The following is a 26600-nucleotide window of genomic DNA, read 5'->3' on the forward strand; positions in this document are numbered from 1 at the left end:
AGCAAACATGTAATGTGATATACCATCTCGTTAGCAGAGAATTTGGAAAAAAACATGTCTTCAAGACAGTACTTTTGCTTATTTCAGGAAGCTGCAAATTGCTGGAAGACAAGTGGGTGTTCCACTTCAGAGGTTACTCATTGTTTTCAAGCTCTAGCTCGGCAGTGCTGCTGCTCAGGGGATGAAGCTGAAGCGATATTAATTCACAGTAAAATCAGGTGATGGGATTAACACTAAAAAATGTTTTGTATGGCCAATATGGAGTTACAAGCTCATCCCTACAGTGGAAGTCATTGTACACCAAAATGAAGAATTGTCGTGTCCAACAAAGGATTTGCTTGTATGGCCTAGGTATTACTTGGCCAGGGCCAGGTCTGCTTTTTGAACAGTTTTTCCTTGCTTGTAGCAAAGGACAATCATTTTTTCTTTGGTTGCTCTTTTGCTACAACACAACAGCTTACCTTGGTTATTTCACATCTGAAAGCTTGGAAGGCATAACTATTCCAGGAAAGCAAGGATAGGTTTGGGGCTTTTCCTGTTTTGGAAATCTACCTGAAAATTACTACAGAAGACAACAGGATACAGCAGCCCAATTGCAGTCAAAAATGGAGAATAAAGATCATGCAAATATAGCAATCCTTTGTTTGCATGAGCAAATACTAGGATTGTAACAAAGTTGCAGAGTTGGTAAAATAGAGTCTTCAGTGTCTGGTGCTACTGCTAATGACTACTGGAGTGTCTGCTGTGCAGATGCTCCAGCACTTGGAGAACAAAGACAAAGGAACAAATTCCAAATATCCAGCTAGGAATCACTCACTCAATTGCTCAGTGACTAATTTTCGTGAGCTCTTGATCTCCATAGAGATCATTTTAGCTTGGAGGATGTAGTGAGGAAAAAACCCCAACATTTCTCTACTTGTAAAGTGAGCAATTCTGATACAATTAAACAAAAATGTAGAAACTCAGAATTTCTCCAAGTGACTTTGTAAATGCAGAATTGCAGTAGCTTAGCTGTGCACATCAAACATGAGGCTCTATTGCATGATTTTTATTCAGTTCCTAATGCACCACTTTGTCAGAACACAGTAATAAAAATTATTTATGATTAAAGTCTGTAATACTATCAAGTAAGATACAACTTATCTTTAATAATACAGTTGATTAAAATCAGTTTCACGCACAAAATCCAATAAACTTTATACAAACCACTTTAAAACAGCAGTTGTCATTCAAATCACATAAAGGCAGCAGACTACAGATATTCCACGTGACAGTATTTTTATCCTGGATGTCCCTCGTAGTCCGAGTGCAGCGCTAGTTATTCCCTCTTCTAGAGCTGGTATCTGTTACACAGATATTCTTCAGGTATTCTAAAAAAATCTCTTGTACTTCAAACAAGCTTCACAACTGGGAAGTATTTGTGAGGAGAGAAGTCGAATTCTGGAGGAACCTATAAAGATGATTTAAGATTAGATATTAGACAGCAGTACTACTCCATTTAATACTCATTATGAGAACAACCTGCAGACAGAAAAAAAAATTAAACAGCAATAGACTGAAAAAAACACTGTCTTTGTGGCAGACAGCACTCTCATAACTTTGTTCACACAAGCTGCTGTTCCCGCTATTGAAGAATACCCTTATATTCTATGTTGTCCAACATGCTTTTCCCCATTTTTTTTCTCAAAACTTATAGGTTAGAATTTTCCATATTTACTTAACTACAACAAACTATTTCCAGGGGAAAAATAAAGTTACTTGCCCTGATCTTAGAGCAACTACAGCTTGAATGTGCTCATTTGGCTCTTAAGAGATCTGTGGTGGCTTTACACAGAATTAGATGAACCATTCATGTTGGAAAATCTCCAGATCATTGAATCCAACCTTAATGTATGTATTACTACATTTTATGTTCAATTGAGCTGGCATTTCCTTACCTTAGAGTCTTTCTTGTGGCCTCCTGCCAGCAGCTTCATGACCACAATATTGGGTTTTGCAACTTTTAGAATTCGATTGACCTAAACATAAATCAGAAGGAAGTCTTCAAGCCAAAGCATTTGACCTCACAATTATTTCAAAGATAATACTGTAATGTTGATATTCTATTAGCAATACAGGAGTTTTCTTACAGGATCTGTTTAACAGAGATCAGACTGTTTCAGATTTGTTTTTAAATACCACAGCTGAATTAATTAAATTTAATGAAGGATGCATTTATTTTAAAAGTCACTTTTTAAAAAATTTGACAGGCCACAGAAACCACAGCTTTAACAATTCTTGAATAAAAACTTGGGAACTACAGCAAGTTCTGTGGCACCCACACAAATAAAGGTATAGATAGACTCTAGGCATCTAATCTTCAACATTGCAACACAACGGTAAGAGGAATTCATGTATGAAACTGGTGGCTTTTTGCATGGAGGTGCTCTGGATGTGCTCAAAACTACCTCTTAACTATCTTGGCCTCAAATAGATAGCTCATGTGTGAGTACCACCATGATCCAGAGAGGAAAAAGTGAGTCCTAAATTCTCAGAAGAATCTGATCCTGTAACTCTTCTTAATCTGCTTAGATGTGACAGAAAAAGCATTCTCCTTGCTCCAAAATACAGTCACAGACACTTAGGCTATGGACAGAGGGAGAAATTGCTACCCATGTTTACAGCTCAGTGCTGAGAAAACTGCTCCAGGGAACAAGTGCCAAACTCAATCCTCTTTTCATCATAATGGTATTCAAACCTATTTTCCTCACCTCTCAGGAGTCCACCTGAATTACTAGATGCCAACTGAGCATGACAGGCATGTTATCACTGTCTGGTTAAAAGTGCTGTGCTTTTAGAAGGCAACATGCAAGGAAATAAGCTGCTATCCAGCATCTCGGGTCCTCAGCAGAGAGAGCTTTTTTTTAACAGCGAGCACAACTTTATGCTAGCTGATGTATTGAAAAAGACCACTGTCTACTCCTTAATCAAAGCACTCAACTTTGCTCACCATTTTGATGAAGTACGTTTTGGATCTCAAGAAGATTCAGCTGAAAAAACCACTTACTCTATTTTGAGCAAATACTCGTTTTCCTAGTATTTCAGTCTTACCTCATTGTCTGGATTCGGAATATTCTCAAGAATCATTTTAGCTTGCTGGTAGTGCTTGCTAGCTGCCATGTAGAGATCTGACGACTGAGGAGGTGGGCTATACTTATTTAAATCAGACATTTCCTAGTGTGTTAGAGAAAAACATAAATACATATTAAAATATATAAAATTGAAATTAAAAATTGCCAGGAGATTGTTTTAGTCACATTACTGTATTCAAGAGACATGTTATGTCAACTAAATACTATTGAAAAAATCAAAACTGAAGTTGGAAATATTTACTTAAAATGGCAAAACCCAAGCAATAACACAGTGCTCAAGTATTACAGTGAGCATAATGAAACATAATGAGAAACAGTCTCTCTCTTGAACAAGTCACCACTCATTTGCTTTAATAGTGGCACACAACAGGGTATGATATTACAGGGAAAAAAGTAGATATAAAAAGTATACTGTTTACTCAAAGCTACAGCAAGTCAGATGCTGAAACTACAAAACTTCATTTTATATAATTTTAAATCTTCAAATTTTTTTTGTTCTTGATTACAGATTAAAAAAAAAAACTTTAATGACAAGACCATGATAATTTCTTAATTTCCACTACAACAATTTATAACATTAGACTGGGGAGAGTAACTGGAATAGAAAATAGCACTGTTTCCACACAGACTAACCCCACAAGTGAGACCAGCTGGATGAGCAGCCAGGGGTACTGCAAACATCTAGTTCAATATGAGCCAGCAAGGTGGTCTTACTACAAATCAGACAAGCCTCATATGGGATTATACTAGCAGGAGTATGATCAGCATATCAAGGAAGGTTATCACCCTGAACTCAGTATTTGTGTTCCGTTATCTGAAATACTGCATCCAGGGCTGGATCCACTCAAGTTCAGGAAAGTTGTTGAAATGTGGAGATGGTTGGGGGCCTAGAGCATGTAAGCCACAAGGAGAGGTCAGTGGACCTGAACATTTTCAGTTTTACAGGAAGGATGCTAATGGGTAATTTTAATAGCAGCCTACAACTACTTGAAAGACACTTACAAAGCTGTCAGAAGATAAAGATTCCTTGTTCATGACAACGAATGTAACATGACAAACAATGTAACATGAGAGGCCACAGGTTGTGGCTTGGTAATTTAGACTGGGCATTAGGAAAAAAAATAGCACAGCCCTCAGTTACCCTATGACTTAAAGGACCAGAAAAAAAAAAACCCCGGATCAGGTTTAACCAAAGAGGTTGGAAAATTTCCAACCTTGACTTTAAGATTTGTCTAGACAAAGACACAGGTAATGTGATTTATAATGCTATTTCAAGAAGGGCGCTGGACAAGACAAGCCTCCACTGGTCCCTTCTAAACACCACTCAAAACTTTTTTATTTTTCCATTTGTTTGCTGCACTAATAGAAACACGCTGCTGTAATTAACCACAGCCAAGAAGTCTGTTAATAGACTTCCAAGCGATTTTATTTTCATGCAACTCAACAGAACCATCTTAAACTGCCATATCAGACCAACTGGTAAACATCTAAGTTTATAAAGACTTCAATGGAACATATCTTGCACAAAACTAAAGCTGGATGTCCTTGCCATTGTGACATAGCTTCAGTGTGAACTTTGAGGTTCTTTTGACCATGACAGTGTTTAAAGCGAGTGAGTGAATGACTTCTGTAAAAGCATGGGCAGCACCACGTTTGAAGATTACTCACTTTAAATTGCAGGTAGTGCACTGGAGGTGGTGTTATAACACTGTTGAATGGAGCAAATCTATGCTCATATCGAACTTGTTCACTATCCAGTTCAAACTTAGGTTTTCTTACTTTGCCATCCATGTCAAAGGCAATCATTGTCTAAAAGAAAAAGATAAATATAGTGAAAAGTAATAGCTTTATGTCATATTTTGCTGTGAGGAAGATCAAAATGATGATGTAGATTTAACTGGAAGGATAGAAAAACCGTACAGAATTTACCATAGAAAATTATAAATTTGAAATTAATTTCCAGCACCACTACAAAAAAAGAAGACATGCAATGTACGCAGGATCCCTATTACAAAAAAATTTGAAACAAATAGAACACAAGTGAATTACCTTGTACATCCCAGCGCACATATTTTGGTATGCTTGACTCATGGTGATCTCTCTACTGAGAGGGCGAACTGCAAATTTTACAAAAAAATACATTTTCTTACTTCAGTGTAAGTACATGTATTCATTTCAGATCAGCGGAGTTCTTCCCAATTTCCACAAAGTCAAAGAACTCTTAATTATATTTTAAAATAACTGAAGTATACAAAGCCTAGACATGCATTTCTGCTCACCTGACTCCTGGTTATGTAAAACATCTTAGGACACACCTGCCAGTTACATGAACACAATTTTCCTCTCAATGGAATAAATTGGTCAGTGGTATTCCTGTGACTTTATAAAACACTCAACAACAGCCTCAGACTTAACAGTCCATATGCAAGAGGCTTAGTTCAGGGATCTTTTTAACTTCTACAGCTAAGTTGTTAAAGCACTTCTTACCCAAAAAATCCTGACAGCATTCTTTTATGTTTCCCTTTAGTTTCCAGTGTTTAATTAGTGCCAAACTGCCCAACACTTGGCATCTCAAGTATATTAGTAATTTTCTGAACTTCTAGAGACAAGGGAATTTAGTTGATATGATCCTGAGCTGTTCATATCTTTGTTCCCCTTGAAAAGGTGGCAAGGAAAAGAAAGGGAAACTCACCACTGTATCATTAAGAAACAGGTTTTAAGAACCTCTAAAGCCAAATAGAAATTACAGAAATACGCTGCAAGTCTAGTGTTTGAATCTAGTTACAGTCACTAAAAGCATAATTCTGCAGGCATTATAAATTCTGAGATGGTCCAACACATAACACAACTGAAGAAACTATATACGGTGAATATAAATGAGTTTGTGTTTTTCTGAAATACCTATTTGAAAGTAAAAAACTAACTAAATAGGAATTCTTAAAAAGTTTTACATTCAGCCTTCATAAACATTAGGATATTTTTCCTACCCATATCAGTGTTGCCTGTTTAAATTTTGAATTTTAATTCTACATGGCTGCATGAAAGGGAAAAAAAAGGTGTGTTAACACTCTACACCTAGGTACCTTTCTTCTTTTTCTTTGTTTTCTTACTACTACGGCCTTTCTGTTGTTCCTCCATTATCCTCTCCTCTGCCATTTGAGAGCTGTCAGCACGGCTCAGCGTTGACATCAGCCAGGCGTAGAGGAACTCGGACAGGTACCTGCACAGAAGCCGTATGGAGCTGTTATGGGCTGCAGCGCATCGTGCACTCGTGCTGCGCACGTCCCGCCGAGTACCAAGGCACTTGCTCCAAGCGGTAAAAGATACGTCCTAGCAAAGGACAGTGCTTACGGGCCATGAAAACTCTGTTTGCATGGCTGGAATCAACACATCGGTCTTCGTTTGTGTTCTGGTTCAGATTCAACCACAAACAGCTCAAGGTATGCAAGATTCTTACTCATTTACTAACTGAAGTCTAAGCTTCTTATTTCAAAATTCCTGTAAGACCAAATTTTTCTAGAACTCTTCCATGACCAAATCAAAGTTGTTTTTTTTTTTAAAGATACTATGTTAATACCTTTTCTACTTTTGTTATGACTTGTTATTCCGAGAAACAAGACAACTACTGACTTTTTCAAGCATTAAAAAGCTGTGAATTATTGCATAAAGGGGCCAAGCCCACAGACACACAACATCCATATACAGTTCCTTCAGAGTTAAAGAGACAACTTTAAGAACATTTTTTAGAAAGTGGAAGTGAGTCCAATAAATATCTTACTTGACATCAAATCAAAAGTAATAGGGAAAAAGAATAGAAAAAAAATTTACAGATTTGGAGCACAATGGAAATTTAGTAATAGTTATAAAAAAGTTTTAATCAGAAGAAAAATTACTGAGAAATTTGAGTTTCATTTGCACATTACCTCTCAGAAACTGCTTCTCCTTTTTTTCCCTTGAGAAAGCAGTTGACATGACAATTGCAACTAAGAGTGGTTTTATTAAAATGGTAGAGGGAAATACGAGCAGGTAAAAAAAATATTGTCTTATACAAAAGTTGGTATTATTGAGTTACTAATTGAAAAAGATTGCCATCTTCTGGTAACTTCTGAAATATTAATTTCTTCACTTAATACTTAATCCACTGTTGAAGCAACACAGAAATGCGATGCATTGAAGTTTGTGCCATTTGCACTGTTTTAATCTTTCAGTAAGAAGGCTTATGGCTTACATAGGAATCTCTTGGTAGTTTAGAATTTTTTTTAAATTCTCTTTTGACACAAGCCATTAACTATGGAAAATAATTAATGTGAATAGAAGTGGAAAAATAAAAGTATTCTGTTTCCAGATAATGTAATCATTTTCATTCAGATAATGTAATGTGAAAGGTGGAGATAATATACCGCAGATAAGAAGTTAATTTTAGCTAGTCAACTTTCAGATTACAGTTATGACTTAAAACTTTGCAGAACTTTTCCAGAATACTAGAGATCAATAAGACTAGTGATCCTGATACTGCAAAGGCAGAAAAGAATAAAGAAAATTGCTGTTCTCCTGCATGCTTCTTGTCTACCAAAATCAACACATATTTCATTCATTGTCAATGAAAGACACTCTGCCAAAAAGTGAGAATTACTGTTCCAGGAAAAAAAGGTACAGTATTTTGTAAGTTTAAAAACCTAGAGACCAATGGATTTTTTTTCTCCACTTGTAATATCATAAATAGGTAAACCAAACACAATGGTGATCAAGCTTGAGATAATAAAATCATATTTCAAGTCCCTCCTTCTAGTATGTGTAATTATAGCTCTCTGGGAGCATCCCTCCTCAAAGAGCTGTCAATAAAACATCTTCTTACCAATAGATGTAGTAATATTCATGCATACTGTAAAGTTCTAACTCAAAGCCACTGAGAAGATACTGTATCATAATACGAAGGTTGTGATACAGGACCCAGGTGCCCAAGCAAGCCAAATGTTGCCTTTGTGGTTCCTGCTTCAGTAACATGCTATGAAGCGCTGCATCTACTTTCTCTGCCTGTTGAAAAAAAACAAAGGTCCTCAAAGTAAGAGACAGAGGAGGAAAAATATTTGAGTGAAACAGCACCCTAAGCCAGACATAAAATCTTAACAAACTGGGTCAGTAAATTTATGCTCCATATTAAAAGATGGAAATAAGTCTAGAACTGTCAGAAAACTGGAAAGAGAGTCACCTAAGTAAATTCTGCTGCACAGAACAAAAATATTCTACACAGTAATATAGAAAGAACATTAAATAGGTAAAATTTGTAATTTTTAAATGTATTTGTATATAGATCATTAGCAGTCACATGAGCACAAACTCAGAACCTATTACATGCTGTTGTTCATTGTTCTATATTGGCAATAATTACTTCTTTTTTTTAAAAAAAAACCTAGCTGTATTGAAAAAATAATTTTATAAGCTTTATGTGCAAGAAACACACTGTGTTCCACCAGAGTAACTAAAATATTGCCAAGACAAAATTTGTCTTAAGAAGAAAGTTACATGGAAGACAGTCTCTCACAGTTGGAGTATCATCAGTAAGCCTAAACAGAACAATCCATATAACCTGCTACAAAATGAAAAAAACAGTGCCTCAGCTACAATACTACAACAAACTCAAACCATCTTGAAGAAAGCTGGAGCACACAAAACCTCCCTCCAAGTTCCTCAACTGTTCTCCTTGCCATATACATCTTGGGAAATATTTTATTATTATATGGCTCTCACTGCTGAGGAAACTTACTTCCAGCAAGAGAGAATGTATTTTTTCTTCTCATCTCTCCCCATTCTTGATGTCCAAAATAATTTTTATTTATATCACAGCACATATTTTTAAGAGTTATTTTTTAACTTTCCTTTTAATAATTGTAAAATTTTGCAGTTTATATCTTATGTAGGTATAAGGCCGAATTTTCAAAGGTGTCTTGTAAGCACACCTCGTCTATCTCCCCCTGGTTACATCTTGCAGACTGATAATCACAAGCAGGATAGAGACTAAAAGCTGTGCAGTTACCATTAAATTACATCGCAACAGGTCATTCTGAAGTCTACTTACTGGACAAAGTTAATCTTAAAAAATGTAGTATGTTTTTGTTCAACACATCTAGCACAAAGTTTTTGGATGCATTCTAACAATTTCTTGTTAAATGAGCTAAATTTTAGGAGTCCTTAAGGATTTTCCATCATTCATTTAGAATTTAGTACCATGCTTCACTCTGGCAGTAATATACCTGGAAAGAAACTTTGCTGGCCTGCCGCCTAGGACATTACCTCATCCTGTAGTGTGGCAAATTCTTCAAGGATGTGACCTAGTTTATCTCTCTGACGAGCTCTGTTGTGTCCATGGATTTGAATCAGACTACAGAATGGCTGAAAGAAGCAAAGTGTAATTTTAAATTACCAAAACAACTTTGAAACTACAGGAGAAGTACTATGATGTCTATTTAGGCATCTGGTTTATACATCTATATTAGGAGGTGGGTTCCTTACTACTCCCTACAAAGTGCAATTTAGCAGGAATGCAAACTCTATGAAGTGATGCAAGAGCCAAATTCTCTGCACACAAGTTGACGTGAGATTAAGTCAGCATCCTTTAGGAAGGTCACCACAGCAAAATGCTTGAGGCTAAAGAGGCATTTCTTATGCCTAAATCCATGTGCCCAGGTGGTTAAGGTGGCCAATGGCATCCTGGCCTGTATCAGAAACACTGTGTCCAGCAGGATCAAGGCAGTGGTTGTCCCTCTGTACTCAGTACTGGTGTGTGAGGCCTTGCCTCAAATCTCGTTTATTTCTGGGCCCTCAAAACAAGACAGACACTGAGGGAGCATGTCCACAGCAGAGCAATGGAGCTGGTGAAGGGTCTGGAGCACAAGTCCTGTGAGGAGAGGCTGAGGGAGCTAGGGGTGTTTTTATTTTGCCCTGCAGAAAAGGAGGCTCAAGGGGAAGCCTTATTACTCTCTACACCCACTTGGAAGGAGAGTGCAGCCAGGTGGGGCTCATCTCTTCTGTCAAGTGACAGGACAAGAGGAAATGGCCTCAAGCCGTGCCATGAGATGTTTGTACTGAATATTAAGAAAAATTTCTACACAATCAAGTTTGTCAAGCATTGGAACCACTTCTCAGGAAAGCAGTTAAGTCACCATCTCCGGAAATATTTAATGAATATGTAATCATGGCACTTAGCGGGGTAAGGTTTAGTGATGGACTTGGCAGTGCTGGTTTGGACTCAATGAGCTTGGAGGTATTTTCCAACCTAAATTCTGATTTCGTTGAGATTTTCATCATGCCACATTCAACAACAGAATCTTAAAAAACTGAAACTGAACAGAATGTTAAAATAGTTTTATTAGTGATACGCATTTATGACATGAAACTACTCTGTAAAGAGGTAGTACATGCAGATTTTTTATAAAGTGAAATGCTAAATAAAAATATGGAAGCAGAAGAAAACCAGCAATAATTACACCGGATTTTTAAAAGGCATTACCAATTTAAGATGGCCAACTTCTTCAATTTTGCCTTCATGTCAGGTGTGTAAAATAATTTGTCTCATTTTCAAATGTATGCAAATCTGCCAAGTTCTCACACACACATACAGGTTATAATTGGAAAGAACACTTACCCGAACACAGTGTGTGACAAAGGAATCAATATAGTCTTTTGCCTGGTGGTTATTATAAAGACAACACCTAAAAAGGAAATATCCATGCACATAGGTATTTTTATAAATGCCACCGGTCTATTAGCACAAAACAAAAAAAGAAACATGACTGCAGCAACAGCAACCGAGTCCTTCATACGTAAGCACTATGTACAAAATGTATGGTTTTTGTACGTTTGTCATTGCTCTTGTAAGCAGAAATATATTTTCATCAGACATGTAAACACATACAAGTACACTCAAGATCCACTTACTTTGGAGAAAGTACTGGAGGACTGACGAAAGATCTTAAGGCATCTTTTACCATGTCTTGCATGAGATGAGTGCCGAACACCTTCTTGTTATCTACTAGGAAAGTTGTCTAAAAGTAAAGATGTGTTTTTAGAAACATGTTTTAAGTTAAAAGTAATGCTCTAGAATTACTAATAGAAAGCTCTGGCAATACTTTTTTATATAATAAAATTGTAAGTTTACTTTAAGAATTAAAATGGTTCAACTAGGTCCAAGGTTAATGACTCAGAAATATTGAGATCTGACACTTCTGTGGTATTCCCAGGACACTACATACAGCTCTAGTACTTGCAGAATAGAGTGCATGCAAAATTGTTTAATTTCTTGGATGATAAATCAGACATTTCTGAAGATCAGCATAAAATGTGAGCGTTCTCTGGACACACATAAGGATATATCTCCAAACTACTGCTGATGTTTTTCAATCCCTCTGGATGCTACTACTTACATCAGTCATGTCTGATACTCATTTAACTTCCCTCCATGAGTGCTGTGCCCCTTTCTTACATGGCTCTTCAGCAGTTAAAGGAAAAACTCTGATGTCAGGCACCCACAGCGATTACACAAATACATGTAGTGGAAGGTGAGAAAACACACACTAGGAACACATTTTACTTGCCTACGGTTATAGTCCATTGGCTCTACAAATGGTTTAATAGGGATCAAATGTAAAGAAGTTCTGGCATCTAGGGGCACCATATTATTCTGCACCAACCATCAGTTTTACTGTTGTAGCAATAGAAGCAGTCTGTACATAAAGTTCTGTCCAAACAAGGAGATGAATACAAATACCAGTCCCAAAATGGCAAAGCACATAGAGAGAAACATAAAAATGTGTGTACAGGCACAGCTTTATGGTGGAGAAAAAAAAATTAAATTATTTCTGTTTTAATTAGCATGTACTAAAATGATCAAAGCAACAGTGTTTAAAAATTATTTTAAAAATTAGATCAAAACATAAGCCTCCCTATATAGAATCACAGAATGGTTGGCAGTGAAATGGATACTAAAGATCATCTAGTTCTAAACCCCCAGCCATGGGCAGGGACACCTTCCTGGCCTTGAACACTTGGTGGAGCATCCACAACTTCCCTGGGCAGCCTCTTCCCATGCCTCATCATCCTCATAGCAAAGCATTTCTTCCATAATACTTAATACTTAAATATCACCAGAACATTTTCTACCACTTAACTATTATTAACTTACATGAATATTGTTAAAATACTTACAGAACAGGAATTTATAACGAATACATAAGAATTTTATTAATAGACATAATTAGGACTTGCCTGTAACAGGGATCTTGAAAGAACACATGGTGATTGTTCACTAAACTCACAGAAAAAGTCCTAACATATATGTAGGAAAGGAAAAAAGAAAAATCAGGTTAATATGCCAATTTATATATGTATAAACATTCAACACATCATTTTTACACACACACATGCATCTTTCCTAAACAAATATAGAGCTGTGTAAATACACCTATATTTTGTTTAAAAACATACATAAACAGCATAGCAACAACAACTTGTAAGAAACAGACCATGAATAGTTTGAACAGAACAAAATATATTATGAAGATTTTCTACAATTGCTCATTACTTAACAAAATGATTTCTGAATTTTCAAATGCTACAACTAGAAAGACGATAGTAAAAAAATACTGTGACAGTGTTAAGATCATGATGTAACTATACCAGGTATTGAACAAAACTGAGAATTGATTTTAAAAAATTGATTTAAACCCAGGTAAGGTCTAAACGGTACCAGGCACTTCATGCAAACACTCCTTTCATTAACTAACAGGAAATAGGAAGATGAAAGGTTTGCTGTAACTGTATCTCTTTTATCAGTCAGTGAATGCATGGATACCAAAAAATATTTCAAGCTCTTACATGTTTTCTAATAAATGTAGGCAGTAACTAACAGTAACATCAGTAACAGTTATTCAGGAAAGAATATAAGCAGGTGCTTAACTTTATGCCTATTTAGGGAACAGCATGTTAGGGAACACCTATTTAATGCCCTCTTGTGTTATAGGCACATGTGCAGAATACTGCTTAATGAATTTGAAAAACGTCAGACATATAGCAAAGAATTATGTTCTGTTGCTGTAGACACAGTTATTCAACCAAAGAAACTAGGCTGGCCTTGGCCAGTAAGACACATAATTATTTCATGAATTACAGGAAAAGTAAGATGTTTGAGAGAAGGTCTTTATCAAAAGAAGAAAAGTAGTAACTATCAGGAAGGATAGTAAATTTTGAAATTGAGCCCAACAGTTAAAAACACCAAATACATACATAGTGCTCACTTCTCTCTCCAGTGAGCAAGAGCATGCATATATGGAATGATTTTTTTCCAAGTAACATTTTCAGATCTTATTTCTGGCAATAAATAAGAAACATTTATGCTTACCAGTATACAGTGCAAGTTACTTAAGTTGACTACTTCACATACAGTTTTTATTCGGTCTATTAGTTTGGAAAAATAATTGACCATTTCCTCCCTTTTAATAATTTTTGCATATCGAGGGAAAGTTGGTGGCAGCAATCTCTGATTAACCAGTGGCTCAAACCCCATCATAATAGGATGATCTAAAGAAGGAGAAGGGGAGAGAGACAGAGAAAAGCTGCATATAAGTTGTGTTTTCATAACCCCTTTCAATAATACAAATTATTGAATTAGCCAAAATGAATTCTTTGACAATTAACTTCCTGAGACTCCAACAACCCAACTACGACAATGACTACTCTTTAAAAAACCTGAGTCCTTGTGTACAAACAGTGAAGTACTGTTCCCTGTTTTAAAATGGTATACACTCTGATTCTAAGTGCAATGCACTTAACCAAAAGTTCACATTATCTCTGGCTTTGAAATTACAGTGTTGCTCTCAGGAGAACCACCACCTGGTAAAATAAAATTAAAATCAAACAATGCAAATCTGTAATGACTTGCATGACGAGTGTTTTAGTTCAAAGTAAATACTGGTTTCAATTTTTTTTTTCAATTCACAAAGATATTTGTGTTTATGAAGGGATCATACCCAGGAAAGGAAAAAATTGTGTAATTTGATACATACCTCCTTTAGTGGTATCATTCTGTGCCTGCATACCATGATGCAGAGAATTGTGTATGGCAGAGAGCAAGTCAGCTGCCTGAGTCATTAGTTTCTGAGCTTCTGCAACTGCACTCGTCTGAAAGGCAGGAAACAATTATTATTACAAACTAATACATTTTGACTATCTAATTAGTGTTAGTATAAAAAAAAGGAAGGGCATTAAAATTCTGATATTTTTACATAACCTGCTCTGAAAAAAAAACCCCAAATGCAACATTTTTGTGTGGTAGTGTATTTTATGTATCTGTACATAAATTCAATGCTGTAAATTTTGCTGTGTAAGACTTTACAAAGTTACAACTGAAAGTCTTGTACACTATGCATGAGAGTCTGCTTGGGGGGGGCACGTAGTTCTAGCCCTCTCAGCAATTACGAAATCTTATATTCAAAAAACAGGCAAATTGTATGGAAGACTATTAAATTCCTCTTCCCAGACCAAAGATATGTAGATATAAATTCCATATTACATGGAAGGAAAAGCATACAGTTCTTCTGATATGGACAAAATACTGCCCAGCATCAAGTAACTCCACAGGAGAGAACTGAACTCAAACAAGAAGTTTTGCTTGTGTGTGAAAAGAGTAATTAGAAATCCATAAATATTTTTAAACATTTTGTAATTAATATGTCTTTCTGCAAGGCCATAATAATGTCAGCTACTAGCCTTCCCTGTGCTTCCCACTTTGAACTGAGTATTTGCCACTGTAAGGCTTGACTCAAAGCTTTACCTCCATCCACATCAATTCAAATCTCCTCAATCTACACAGTAATTACCTGATCTTAAAGAATGAAAAATGGGTATTTCACAGGATCCCAATGCAAAAACAGAAACGCCAAATGAACATACCTCTTTTTTTGTAAAAGCTATTAGGACGGTGAGTAAGATGCGGGTAAACTTGACTCTGCTGAAGACAGCTAAACATTGTTGGTGCTGTAATAAAATAATACTGCTGATTACTAAGCAGTAGGTATTTGATAATAGAATCATAGAATATCCTGTGTTGGAAGGGACCCAGAAGGATCATCAGCCCAACTCCTGGCACACCCCAACTGCCTGAGTGTGGTCCAAACTTTCCTGGACTCAGAGTTTTGGTGCTGCGACCACCTCCCTGGGGAACCTGTTCCAGTGCCCAACCACTCTGGATGAAAACTCTGTTTCTAATATCCAACCTAAATCTCACCTGACACAACTTCAGGCCATTCCCCCAAGTCCTGTCACTGGTCACCACCAAAGAAGAGATCAGTGCCTGCCCCTCCTCTTCTCCTCACAAGGAAGTTGTAACTGCAATAAGGTCTCCCCTCAGTCTCCTCATCTCCAGGTTGAACAGAGCAAGTGATCTCAGCTGCTTCTCATACAGCTTCCCCTCAAGGCTATCCACCATCTTCATGGCCCTTCTTTGGACACTCTCTAATACCTTAATGGCTTTCTTGTATTGTGGTGTGCAGAACTCCCACAGGACTCCTGCCCTCCCTGCACAAACTGCCCCCAAAAAGCCTCGGCATGCCCTGCTGTTTGCCAGCTCTTCCCCATGCTCCCTGGCGCTCACACTTCCTGGCTGCTTCTTATATGCATGGGTGTGGTTATGCCGTATTTACATCTCCTATTTACATTCATGAAATCCAGGAAAAAAGCAAACAATTCATTACTTCAAGTTCAACTTCCGGATCTCTCTCTTCTCCTTGTCGACTTCGGGTGCTCTGCAAGGTAAAGAAATGTCAAATAATTCACTAAAAATTGCGAAGGGAAGCTACTGATAAAATCCCTTTGCCTTCTCTAAAACATCCACCTGTTAAATAACCCAAAAAATCAGTTTTCAAATTCAAAAATTCTTAAAATATAATCCAGATACTTGAATGACTCTCCTATAGTAATAAGATCTATCTCAGTAAATTCTACAAATCAGCAAGGAAAGTGCATGAATGCTTTACACTGTAAGCTGTGGTAAAAGAAAATTAAGTAACTTCTTTAACATTACATACTATATCTGCTTAAAACCTGAAAGTCAAATACTACTTTCTGTGTCCCAGCCCAGTGTTATCTTCTACATCATGATTCTAGCTTCTACTGCTACTGAAGCAACTACTAAGGAGTTTACAAATAAAGTCTGAAGATCTAGCTAGAAGGCAAACTAAAAGCATGTTACAGAAACCATTATGGCAGTTCTCCAAAAACCCCACCCTAATGACACAAACTTCCTTCATTCCACATAATCCAACTCCCTACCCCAAAACCAATGTCAAGTACACCTGAAATATAATTAAAAACACCTGAAATAAGACAAACATGAAAACAATACCTTCACTCGTCTTTGCATGTCATCTTCTACATCTTTCAGCATACCTGGAAAAAATCACAGCACGATTAAAAGCTGAGAAGCATTCCTAGGCACACCTACACCACTCAGGGGAAAAGAAGTTTTATGGGGAAAATCAAACTTAAAAGTGCTTTACATATCCATTAGTCAAAGACTAGACAAAAAATAATCTTGTGAGGGATGGTGGGGATGTCTTGGAACAATCAAAAATCAGAATACAGACCAACTGATGCAAAGCTAAAGCATGCACAGGTTTTTCAAAAATAAATCAATGGAAAGCTCAAACACACATAAAAAACTACTGCATCAAAAGATTAATGTACATACTTATACATGTACTTAATAACATATGTATTCATAGCTGTAGAACTACCAGACTGCTTTTTTTCTAAAGCAGCCTATTTAGAGCACAACAAATTATGAGGCAAAAAAGCAGAATTCAAACAATGCACTTTTCACTGGTCTGTAACTTCACTGTGTTGAGCTTGTGCCTAGCCACTTCACTGGCACATCTAAAAGCACTTCTTCTGTTTCTCATGGATTTAAAAAAAATGACAACTGAACCTTTTTTTCAAGAAAAAATAATTTCGTCTCATTTTTACCAAGTCAGCAATTTCCACAAGACAAATAAAAAACTTAATAGCTGAGACTCCTGGCAATTAATCAGATGTGTCTGAAAGCAATCACATGCTCAAAAGAGAAAGAGGCTGCTGGACAGATACAAAGAAAGCACAAACTGTACCTGTAACTCTAAGATCTGTCACACTGTTGGCCATTTTAAATCCATAAGTCATTGACTGAAAATCTTCCTAAAAAAGAAAAATCAAAGAAGCAATATGCAGTGAAATATAAAAGCTGCACTTACATTTTCAAGCTGGGGTTTGAGGTTTTCTTTTCAGTTTGGGTTTTTTGGGACTTGTTTTCTTATTAGGTTTTGGGTCTTTCTGCCGTTTTTTCTCTTTTGGAGGAGTGATTGGGGATGTGCCTGAGGTGTGCTTTTGTTTAATTCCATCAAGTACAGAATGCACTCAGAATGAATACACTGAATGACTTTCCCACCCAAATCCAGCTTCAGGTAATTATTTTCTGCATAAATCCTTAATACCAATACGCCCTTCATATTTTCATCAAGTGACACCCTACCAATATGTTACAAGAACTATAGCTGCGAAGTAGTATTTGATCCATTATAGACATAGTCAGCAAGAGTAACTTGTCCAAGAGCAATCTCTGTTTTCTCTGAGCTGAGGGCAGAAAACAGGACTCTGATCCCAGTGCCAGATGGACATTTTAGACAAAACGTAATCATTACTATCTAACATAGAAAAATAAAAAAATTAAACAGTTTCACAACTGAAATGTATTTCAAATGGTTAGCCACAAGACTTGCATTACTTCTTGATTAAAATATTTATGTGGCTACAGTATTCAAGGAAAACGTAGAAGAGAGCATGAAACACCTTCATTGCGGAAAACTACATTTTAAAGGTATCCAGTCTAATACTTTTAGGATGATGAACTGCTATTCCTACAGTATCCTCAAATCAAACACTAACAAATGTCATTAATACATTGTTTTACTTGCATTATGGTATAATGTTGCACATTTAACCCCACAGGAGATGCGAAACACATACCTCCTCAAAAACAGCTGCTTTGTTAACCTTTTCTCTGGCAATATCACAGATTTTCAGGATTCCAAGAGCAAAAGCCTTCATAGCAGGATCTTCTATGAAGTCTGGATTATGAATATAAAGGCAAGTGAATACTGTCTGTGCCAAGGAATGTCCTTCTAACCATGTTATCTAGAGAAAAGGAAATTAAATATTTAACTCATGACAGCCAAGTCCTCATTTTTATAGATCCATTCCTTTTCCATTTTACTGTGCTTCAAAGACCCATTAAGAAATGAAACCTTAAAATTAAAGTTGCCTTATCAAGGCAAACTTCCAAGTACCAAAAAAGGGCAAGTGAAGGTGTTTCAGGCCTAGAATTCTGGCATTGGATAAACCTATTCTCTGAAGTTCAGGTCTAACCCCTGTGATTTAGACATGACATTATGTCAAGAGAACTTCACATTTACAAATTTTCTCTGCAAAATAGTGAATGGAAAACGCAAATGACTATGAGACAAGTCACTAATGTTCATCACATTCTCTCTCTTTTACAACATAAAAGCTTCTGGTCACAATCCCCTCTCTACCACTTCCATGTTTCCTTAAGCTACAGGGAACAATTCAGTAACTTAAATTTCTATCTTGAAATAGCAAAAAATTAAGTAGAGCCATATTTTTAATATGGTCCCCTTTCGGAGACCAGGAGTAGAAAACAAATGATGTTACACTGAATCAGATATACTATGATCTTTACAGGTTATTCTGACTAAACTGATTGGAAATATTTTTAAAAATAATATTTTTGATGTAATTTTAAAGAATAGCTGAAAATAATGAGTACCATTCATGGAGGAAATTAAAGCATATACACAGAAAAAAATTGCAATTAATAAGTAACTGATATTCAACTTATTTTTACTAAATAGATTTATTTTCTTTGTTCAAAATGCTTTTGTAAGCTCAGTCAATTCTGGCTGTACAGAAAGGATCAACAGAGTGCTACCAGTTACTGCACACTCAGCTTCCAACACAGTCAAACATCAATACACAGCAGGCAATCAGATAACATGCATTTATAAAACCAGAAACTATAAAATCTTTTAAAGTTTTTAAGGTGCTAGCTGCGGTCTTCCATATTTCTTATAGTAAAAAAATTAAAAATCAAAATTAAGCCTTTCAAAATAAACAATGCAAATAACTAAATGGAAATTAAAATATATGTATGTATTTTCTGCTTGGTAAATTTATTTTTGAGTTCTGCTAGTTTTTTTTCTTCTTCTTTTTTTTTTTTTTTTTTTTTTTAAATGGATTAAAGGATTATATTTTGAAAGCAAAACCATCTAACCTAAATAACAGAAAAATGCTTACCAAACAACAAAAACATGTGTCCATTATTCCTACCAGCTCAGGTGAAGTGAGATCCTTTATTTTAATGGTGCCATCCTTAGAAAACAAACAAACAAAAAAAACCAACCAAAGCTCTAAATACTATGAAAGCATACCGACAAAATACAACTTATTTGTACCAAAGCCAAAAAATAAACTAAAATTTGTTCAAGACTTCAGAGTAGTTGTATACCACTAGCTTTACTGATCAGTTTTACAACATGTCTCAAATTCTTGAAAACTTTTCATTCCCATCAGTTAACACCAACCAAACATAAAATTATCCAAAGAGAAAACTAAAATAAGAATTCTTATTTATTACTAGTCAGGAAAAGTTTAAAACCAGTTAACTTCTAACACTAAAATCACAAAACTATATCATCATAATAAAGATTGAACAAGGAGTAATATACAGGACCAACTCCTTGAAGACTGCTTTTTAAACTGGAAATACTTGTTGTGTTTTACTGCCTTAAAGGTCAACACCAAAAAGGCTGCAAATTTCATAATTTAATTTGCCCAATGTATGCAATCCTGGATACATTCTACATGACTTAGCTAGTGTTTTACGGAGTTCTCTGACTCCAGTCCAAATGCCCACCATAAAAAAATACTTTTCCCTCTGAGTGCATTACTTTTCCTGAAATAACAGCAAGTCTTTCAACCTCTGTCCTCCAATTTACCTTGATCATAAATCAAAAGTTAATCATTACTGTCAATGTTGGTAAATTATCTGGCTTCTGCTCATGCTGATAAACTCAAAGAATGATAAAGTGTTAATTTCCAGCTTTTTTAAGGAAGCTGGCTTCCATTCAGGTTAAACAGAAGCTAACCAATACATCTTCACATAAAAGACACATTTTGGGGAAGCACAGAGTGACTTGCAAAACAATGTCGGAGATATATTTACTTGAGGTATCAATAACTAATAATTTCATATTACTTTTCACTGGAAGAGTTAGCATCATTGTGATAATACAGGTAACAAGAAAGGTAAGCATTACAAGCTTTTTACTTAATTATTCAAAAGAAAAAAAAACCCCACAGATGTCAAGAGAAGATTGAAAACATGAATTATGCTGTATTGTGCTTAGCTGTAGTTTGACAAAAATGAGTATTTCTACAGACAGTGTAGGCAAAGCCAGGAAATTCACACAAACCTTAATAGCTTGCTCGAAGTTAAGAACCTTTCTGTTAACCTGATTTCCAATCATACCAGCATCCATCTTGGGATCCATCATTTCAATGGCAGACATGGCTTCAAAAAGACCAAAACTAAGAACACAAATGAAATAAATGTGCTGAATGTAATTATTTTATACAAAATAGTCTTCACAAACTAACAAAAAAGAACATAGGATGACAAACCAAGTACACTATATTCTGACCACAGACAATAAGGTATGTGAACATTAGTACCGACCTTCAGAGATCATGGTTTTCAGGAAGTTAAGGATCTCTCAACAAATGCGTAGGAAAAGAGATGACTAAAAGAAAATTATTAGCCTTTATCTAAGGATGAAGAACACTCCTGAGCAAAATATCCCACTACTATATCTTTGCACACTTGTTTCTATAAACTTCACAGCATCTTCTTAAACATCACGTAAAATCATAAACTGACATTAACTGAAGCTGTTCCTTAGTACACCACATCCCAAAAAAAACCAAGTAAGATATGTTCTCCACACACTAATGAAAATATACCTAATATAGACTAATATATATTGAATATACCAGCTTTGTTTAAAATGGGCACATTAACAAAACTGATGCAAAAAAACCCCTCAGCATGAGACAACATTATCACTTGTAGTCAGGGAAGAAGAAAAACAGCTTGCAGAAGAGCCACACCAAAAGACTTGCCTACACATGAAGAGATACAGTGCTTCACCTTATGATGACATTTGTCAGAACTCCTGCAACAGGCTTTATAATACAAAAAGCTTATTGCATATGGCTCATTTAAATTCTGTATTTTCTGTATTTGCTCTGAAATGCTCTTATGTAAAAAACTACACCTGAAAATTTGCTTTGATTCCACTTAGTAACTAGCTGGTGACAGCCTTGCACACACTTTTTAGCAGGTTTTCATTTAATAGCATGCTTCTGTCTTCTGAGCTATTAGTTTCAAATATAACTTTTTTTATTTACTCAAGTGAACACCTTCACTAGGAAGAATTTAATCTTTAAAATATTTAAATTATTTAATCATTCTTGAATAAATTCAGCAAGTCTTTACCACGTGCTTTTCTTTGAAATACACTTTCAGTGTGCAGAGTTCTCACTTTCTGCTTTAGCATGTTATTTACATTGCATTAAGGCATACATATTGTTTATTAAATACTTGATAGTGACATTTGGGGCAACCAGGTTTAAAGTCCTTCTGGCCTTTTTTCACAAAAGCTTGTCCCATAAGATAGTGCAGTAATGTAATCACCACAGATCATAAGATGTGCTATGAACTTCTGAAATACAATTTCAATCACAATGAAAAATGTAATGTTATACTTAGAGCATCAGACACATTCAGCATTCATACAGGTGCAGCATATACATACCGATAAGAATATATGGTATTCTATATACTTCAAATACTTTATTTAAAGTGAAAGTCTAAAGCTTAGTTATTAGGTAACATCAACATGTTTGCAGTAATCTTATGTAAAAGCCAGAACCATCCCACACACATACTTACAGCTTGTCATGAAGCAGTTCTCCTAACTTCAGTTCTATAAAGGAACAGGACAAAACAAACAATTACAATCATCCTACTAGCACAACTTTTCCAGAGTAGTCTTGTCACGCACCAAACTGCCTTATGCCAAGACAGAACAAGCTTCAGGAAGCAGATCAGGCATTTCTACTTGCATTGGGTTTGCATGGCCTGGGTTTCGTAGCTTGTGGGGGAATAACTACAGGGATGGCTTTTGTGAGAAACTGCCAGAAGCTTCTTCCATGTCCAGCAGAGCCAATCCCTGGCGGCTCCAGAGACGGATGTGCTGCTGGGCCAAACAGAAACAATAATACCTTGTGGTAACAGATTTAAGAAGAAAAACAAAAAACACCCAAATTGCACAGTTTCAACTGCAGATGGAGAAGAGCTGAGTGAGAACATGGGAGAAAAAGAGCACTACAGACATCAAGCTCAGTGAAGAAGGAGGGGGAGGAGGTGCTCCAGTTGCTGGACCTGAGATTCCCCTGCATGGTGCAGAAGCTGTGCCCCTGCAGCCCATAGAGGCCCACAGGAATGCAGAGATCCACCTGCAGCTGGTGGATGCCTGAGAAAGGGTTGTGAACCTATGGGAGACCTGTGGAAAGAGGGGCCCTGCTCCCATGCTGGAGCAGGCTATCCTTGGAGGACTGCACTCTTTGGAAGAGAGACCCATTATGGGACGACTGTGTGTCCATGGGATGGATTCACATTGCAGCAGTTCACTGAGAGCTGCTGCTCGTGAGATGGATCCATTTTGGAGAAGTAAATGAAGAACTGTCTCCCACGGAAGGGATCCCACGGTGCAGCTGGGGAATGACTCCTCTCCCTGAGCAGTGGGAGAAGCCTCAGGTGATGAACTGGCCATAGCCCCATTTCCCTGTGCTGCTGGGGTAGGAGGCCGAGAAGGAGGGAGGGAGGCAGGAAGGAAGGCAGGAAGGAAGGAGTTTTTAAGGGCTATTTTACTTTCTCACTATCCTGCTCTGATTTTGTCAATCATTAATTCCCTTCATATCTCTAAGTTGAGCCTGTTGTGCCCATGATTATATTTTGTGAGTGATCTCTTGCAGTCTTTATCTCAACCCATGACCTTTCATTAAGTTTTCTCTCCTCTGTCCAGCTGCAGAGCGGAGTGAGTGTCTTTGGTGTGTGCCTGGCATCTGGCCCAGGTCAACCCATGACATTACTGCTTTTACTTACAAAGCACTTTCAAGAAAGACTGAAAAAAAAACCCCAATGGTTAACAGTGTGCCCTCATCCCTCTGTTATTCTAGAAAGTAAAGAAGTTTTAGAATTATGAAGCACACAGTGCACTCACAGCACAAAAAGCTGATATACTGGGCTGCATGTCAAGGGAGGGGGTTCTGCCCCTCTGCTCTGATGAGACCCCACCTGGAACCCTGCATCCAGGTCTGAGGTTCCAGCACAGGAAGGACATGGGTCTGTTGGTACAAGTTCAGAAGAGGCAAACAAAAATGAATGGAAGGCTAAAGCACCTTTCCTGTGAAGACAGGCTGAAAGAATTGGGGCTGTTTAGCCTGGAGAAGAAAAGAGTCTATGGAGACCATCTAGCACCCTTCCAGTTCATAAAGGAAGGCTAGAAAAGAGCTGGAGAGTGACTTTTTACAAGCGCATGTACTGACAGGACAAGAGGAAATGCTGTTAAACTAAAAGAGATTTAGATTAGATACTGGTAGAAATTTTTTACTGCGAAGGTGGTGAGTCACTGGAACAGGTTGCCCAGAGAAGCTGTGCATTCCCCATGCCTGTGACTGTTCAAGGCCAGGTAGGATGGGGCTTTGAGCAACACAATCTGGTGAAAAGTGCCCCTGTCCATGGCAGGGGAGTTGGAACGAGAGGGTCTTTAACGTCCCTTCTAGCACAAATCATTCTGTGATGATTATTCTGTGAAATAGTAGCATCTGAATAGCCTGAAATACAGCTGTTTCCTCTGCTCCTTTATGCAGGTGTCCTAGTCTTTTCCAGGGGAGACTACTGAAAAGCTTGCTTTCCCTCATAACTTTTAAAGGAGTCTTTAGATATATTTGATGGATACAGATATAAGTAATCTATTACAGATATAAGTAATATAGAGAAATAATTATTTATAAGTCATTTAGAGTAATATAGAGAAATAATACAGAAATTGTGCTTATCATTATGTAATATTCTGTGTGGTAAGATGCAGTTTTTATATTTATTTTCGTATTTTTATATTTTTTATATTTATTTTTTCCTAGTGTCATCATAAAATCAGTTGAAAAAACTAGCAGTAGCACCTAACAGTAATAAAGGCACTGTTTAAATGGAAGCAACTGCTTCTCCATTACTGAGATGCACTGCATCAATTCAAAAACTCAGACTTGTTTCAAAGATGAAAAATGATGCACTGATGAATTAAATGAATTACTGGACCCTGGAGAGCCAAAAATATGCAAGAAAGAAACACAGTGTTGACTCTGCATGCAGGAATGACATTTCCACTTGGCAGAAGAGACAGTAAGAAATCTTTACAAAGGAAAAAAAAGCAGATGTGAAAATGCAGAAGATGAAAAAACTTGAATTAAAGAGGTATTTACGTAACCTGGAAGAGGAAACAAAGTGAGGTGGTTCATGACAATTCCAACCTCCGAGATAACACAGAATCAATGTAGCTCATTCATATGAAGCTTGAACCTGGGTCACACTATTGCTCAAAAGAGCTCAAAGAACTATGCTTAGGCCTCCAAAGGATTCCATGTTTTCTCAGAATGAAAGGACTGCAACTCACCTCTACAAGCTTCTTCAAAATCCTGGGTTATATCTATCCAGCTGGTATTACTCTTTTCCATCTTGTCAGGCATACCAAGTTCCCATCCTGAATCATCATCTTCTAGTGTAGCTTTCATAACCATGATGCTGCACGCCTAAATTCCTGTCAGAGACACCACATATTTGCACAAATTAGAGAAGGTGCTTTGTGGGAAAAATTTTTTTCCTTTTCAATGATCAGGTGAGAATGGGAAATTAACTAACATTTTATTTAAATATCTACTGTTACACAGGACCAACACAAAAACCCTTATTAATAAAAACTCTTTAAGAAAAAGCTTTTCTTATGAATCGTTTCTTTACAAGTATCTTGTAGGCTGTGAAACCTCAAAAACTAAGGACACCAACTGTACAGACCTATACTAAAGTGTCTATTGTCAAATTAGGAAAAAAATCAGAAGCATAACAATAGATGCAGACATCACAGTTTTCTATTTGTTCTTTTATACTGTTAGACTATACGTCTAACAGTCTAACAGGAATTAAAAAGATGGTACTGTAAAACTGAAAAAAATACTTATTTCCTATGATTTCTTCAGCAGAAAGCAGTACCAAGATTGCAGCAGTTAAGCAAGTTCAGACTGGAATATAAGTTTCAAACTCCACCGACCAGCTACTTCGAACTGGTTTTGTTCTTTCCCAACCTCCCGACACGCGGGCACCCCCCGGAGGACTTCCACTCCTTCACGGTCAGCCTGCCCGCGCGGTATCAGCAACGCCGAACCCCTCTGCAGACGGAGCTCCCGCAAGGGACAGCTGCGAGCTCGGCAAGCTCGGAGCAGCTTAACCACAGCCGCCACGGAAGCTTCAAACAAAGGCCCCAGTGGCAGAAGACCTCCAGGGCATCGGCAATTAACAAAAACAAAGGGGAGGATCAAAAGGCTTTTGAACAGAAGCCCGAGGGTCCACCCGGCCGAGCCGGGCTCACTCCCCATCGGGGGGCGGTCAGGCTGTCACCAGTTCTCAAGCGACCGCAGCGACTGCCAGGCTCAGTGGGCTCTGGGGAGGAAGTACGTGGGAAATCAGTTGAAATAAATTAAATTCCCCCTTGCATTCCGGGACAATCAGGCCCTTCGGGCTCTGCTCTTCCCACAGGTCACCGCAAGTCCGGCGCTGCCCAGCGGGCCCCGCGCAGCCTCCCGGGGACGCCGGGCACGGCCGCCCGCCCGCACGGCTCCTCCGCCCCGCCGCAGAGGAGGGGCCAGCGCGCCGCCCGCCCCGCTGCGGGGCAGCAGTACCGCCGCCGCGGGCTCCCCCTTCCTCCGTCCTCCCTCGGAGCCTCTGCGGGCTCTGCCTGCGCCCCTCGCCCCGTACCCTCCCCGGGCCTCACCGCTACGTCCCACGCCGCCGCCCGCCGCTCCTGGCTGGGCCGCCGCCGCACAGGCGCAGACCCACTGCTGCCGCCACCAGCCCGCGGTCCCGGCCTGAGCGCCCCGGCGCAGCCGCACACGCGAGGCTCCGCCGCCCCACCCCGTCCGCCCCTGCACGGCCGTCGCCTACCGAGAGCGGCGAGGCGGGGCGAGAGCGGCCGG

The 26600-nt window shown here is 37.8% G+C and overlaps 1 protein-coding gene across 1 annotated transcript; it reads right to left on the minus strand.

The window, feature by feature from the left end:
* Positions 1 to 1128: 1128 nt before the first annotated feature.
* Positions 1129 to 26528, minus strand: NAA35 (N-alpha-acetyltransferase 35, NatC auxiliary subunit). The gene is made up of 23 exons (XM_041480703.1): positions 26399 to 26528; positions 25028 to 25171; positions 22243 to 22276; positions 20705 to 20819; positions 19527 to 19601; positions 18180 to 18347; positions 17285 to 17351; positions 16525 to 16568; positions 15875 to 15925; positions 15075 to 15158; positions 14189 to 14303; positions 13525 to 13703; positions 12393 to 12452; positions 11067 to 11173; positions 10774 to 10840; positions 9423 to 9521; positions 7987 to 8165; positions 6215 to 6351; positions 5181 to 5248; positions 4800 to 4940; positions 3091 to 3213; positions 1938 to 2018; positions 1129 to 1450 (listed from the first exon to the last, which is right to left on the minus strand). The coding sequence occupies exons 2-23, from the start codon at positions 25149 to 25151 to the stop codon at positions 1391 to 1393; spliced, it is 2178 nt and encodes a 725-aa protein (XP_041336637.1). The 5' UTR covers positions 25152 to 25171; positions 26399 to 26528; the 3' UTR covers positions 1129 to 1390.
* Between the last annotated feature and the right edge of the window lie 72 nt (positions 26529 to 26600).

This window comes from Pyrgilauda ruficollis, unplaced genomic scaffold (assembly GCF_017590135.1).
Source record: "Pyrgilauda ruficollis isolate IOZ18807 unplaced genomic scaffold, ASM1759013v1 scaffold53, whole genome shotgun sequence".
NCBI lineage: Eukaryota > Metazoa > Chordata > Aves > Passeriformes > Passeridae > Pyrgilauda > Pyrgilauda ruficollis.

Excerpts from the sequence above, each read along its gene's own strand:
- NAA35 (XM_041480703.1), bottom strand. The coding sequence starts at position 25,151 with ATGGTTATGAAAGCTACACTAGAAGATGATGATTCAGGATGGGAACTT. Across the intron at positions 15,159-15,874 it reads ATCCGGAAGTTGAACTTGAA|CACCAACAATGTTTAGCTGT; the intron begins GTAATGAATTGT and ends ATTTTATTACAG. Across the intron at positions 4,941-5,180 it reads TGTGCGCTGGGATGTACAAG|ACAATGATTGCCTTTGACAT; the intron begins GTAATTCACTTG and ends TTTTTCTTTTAG.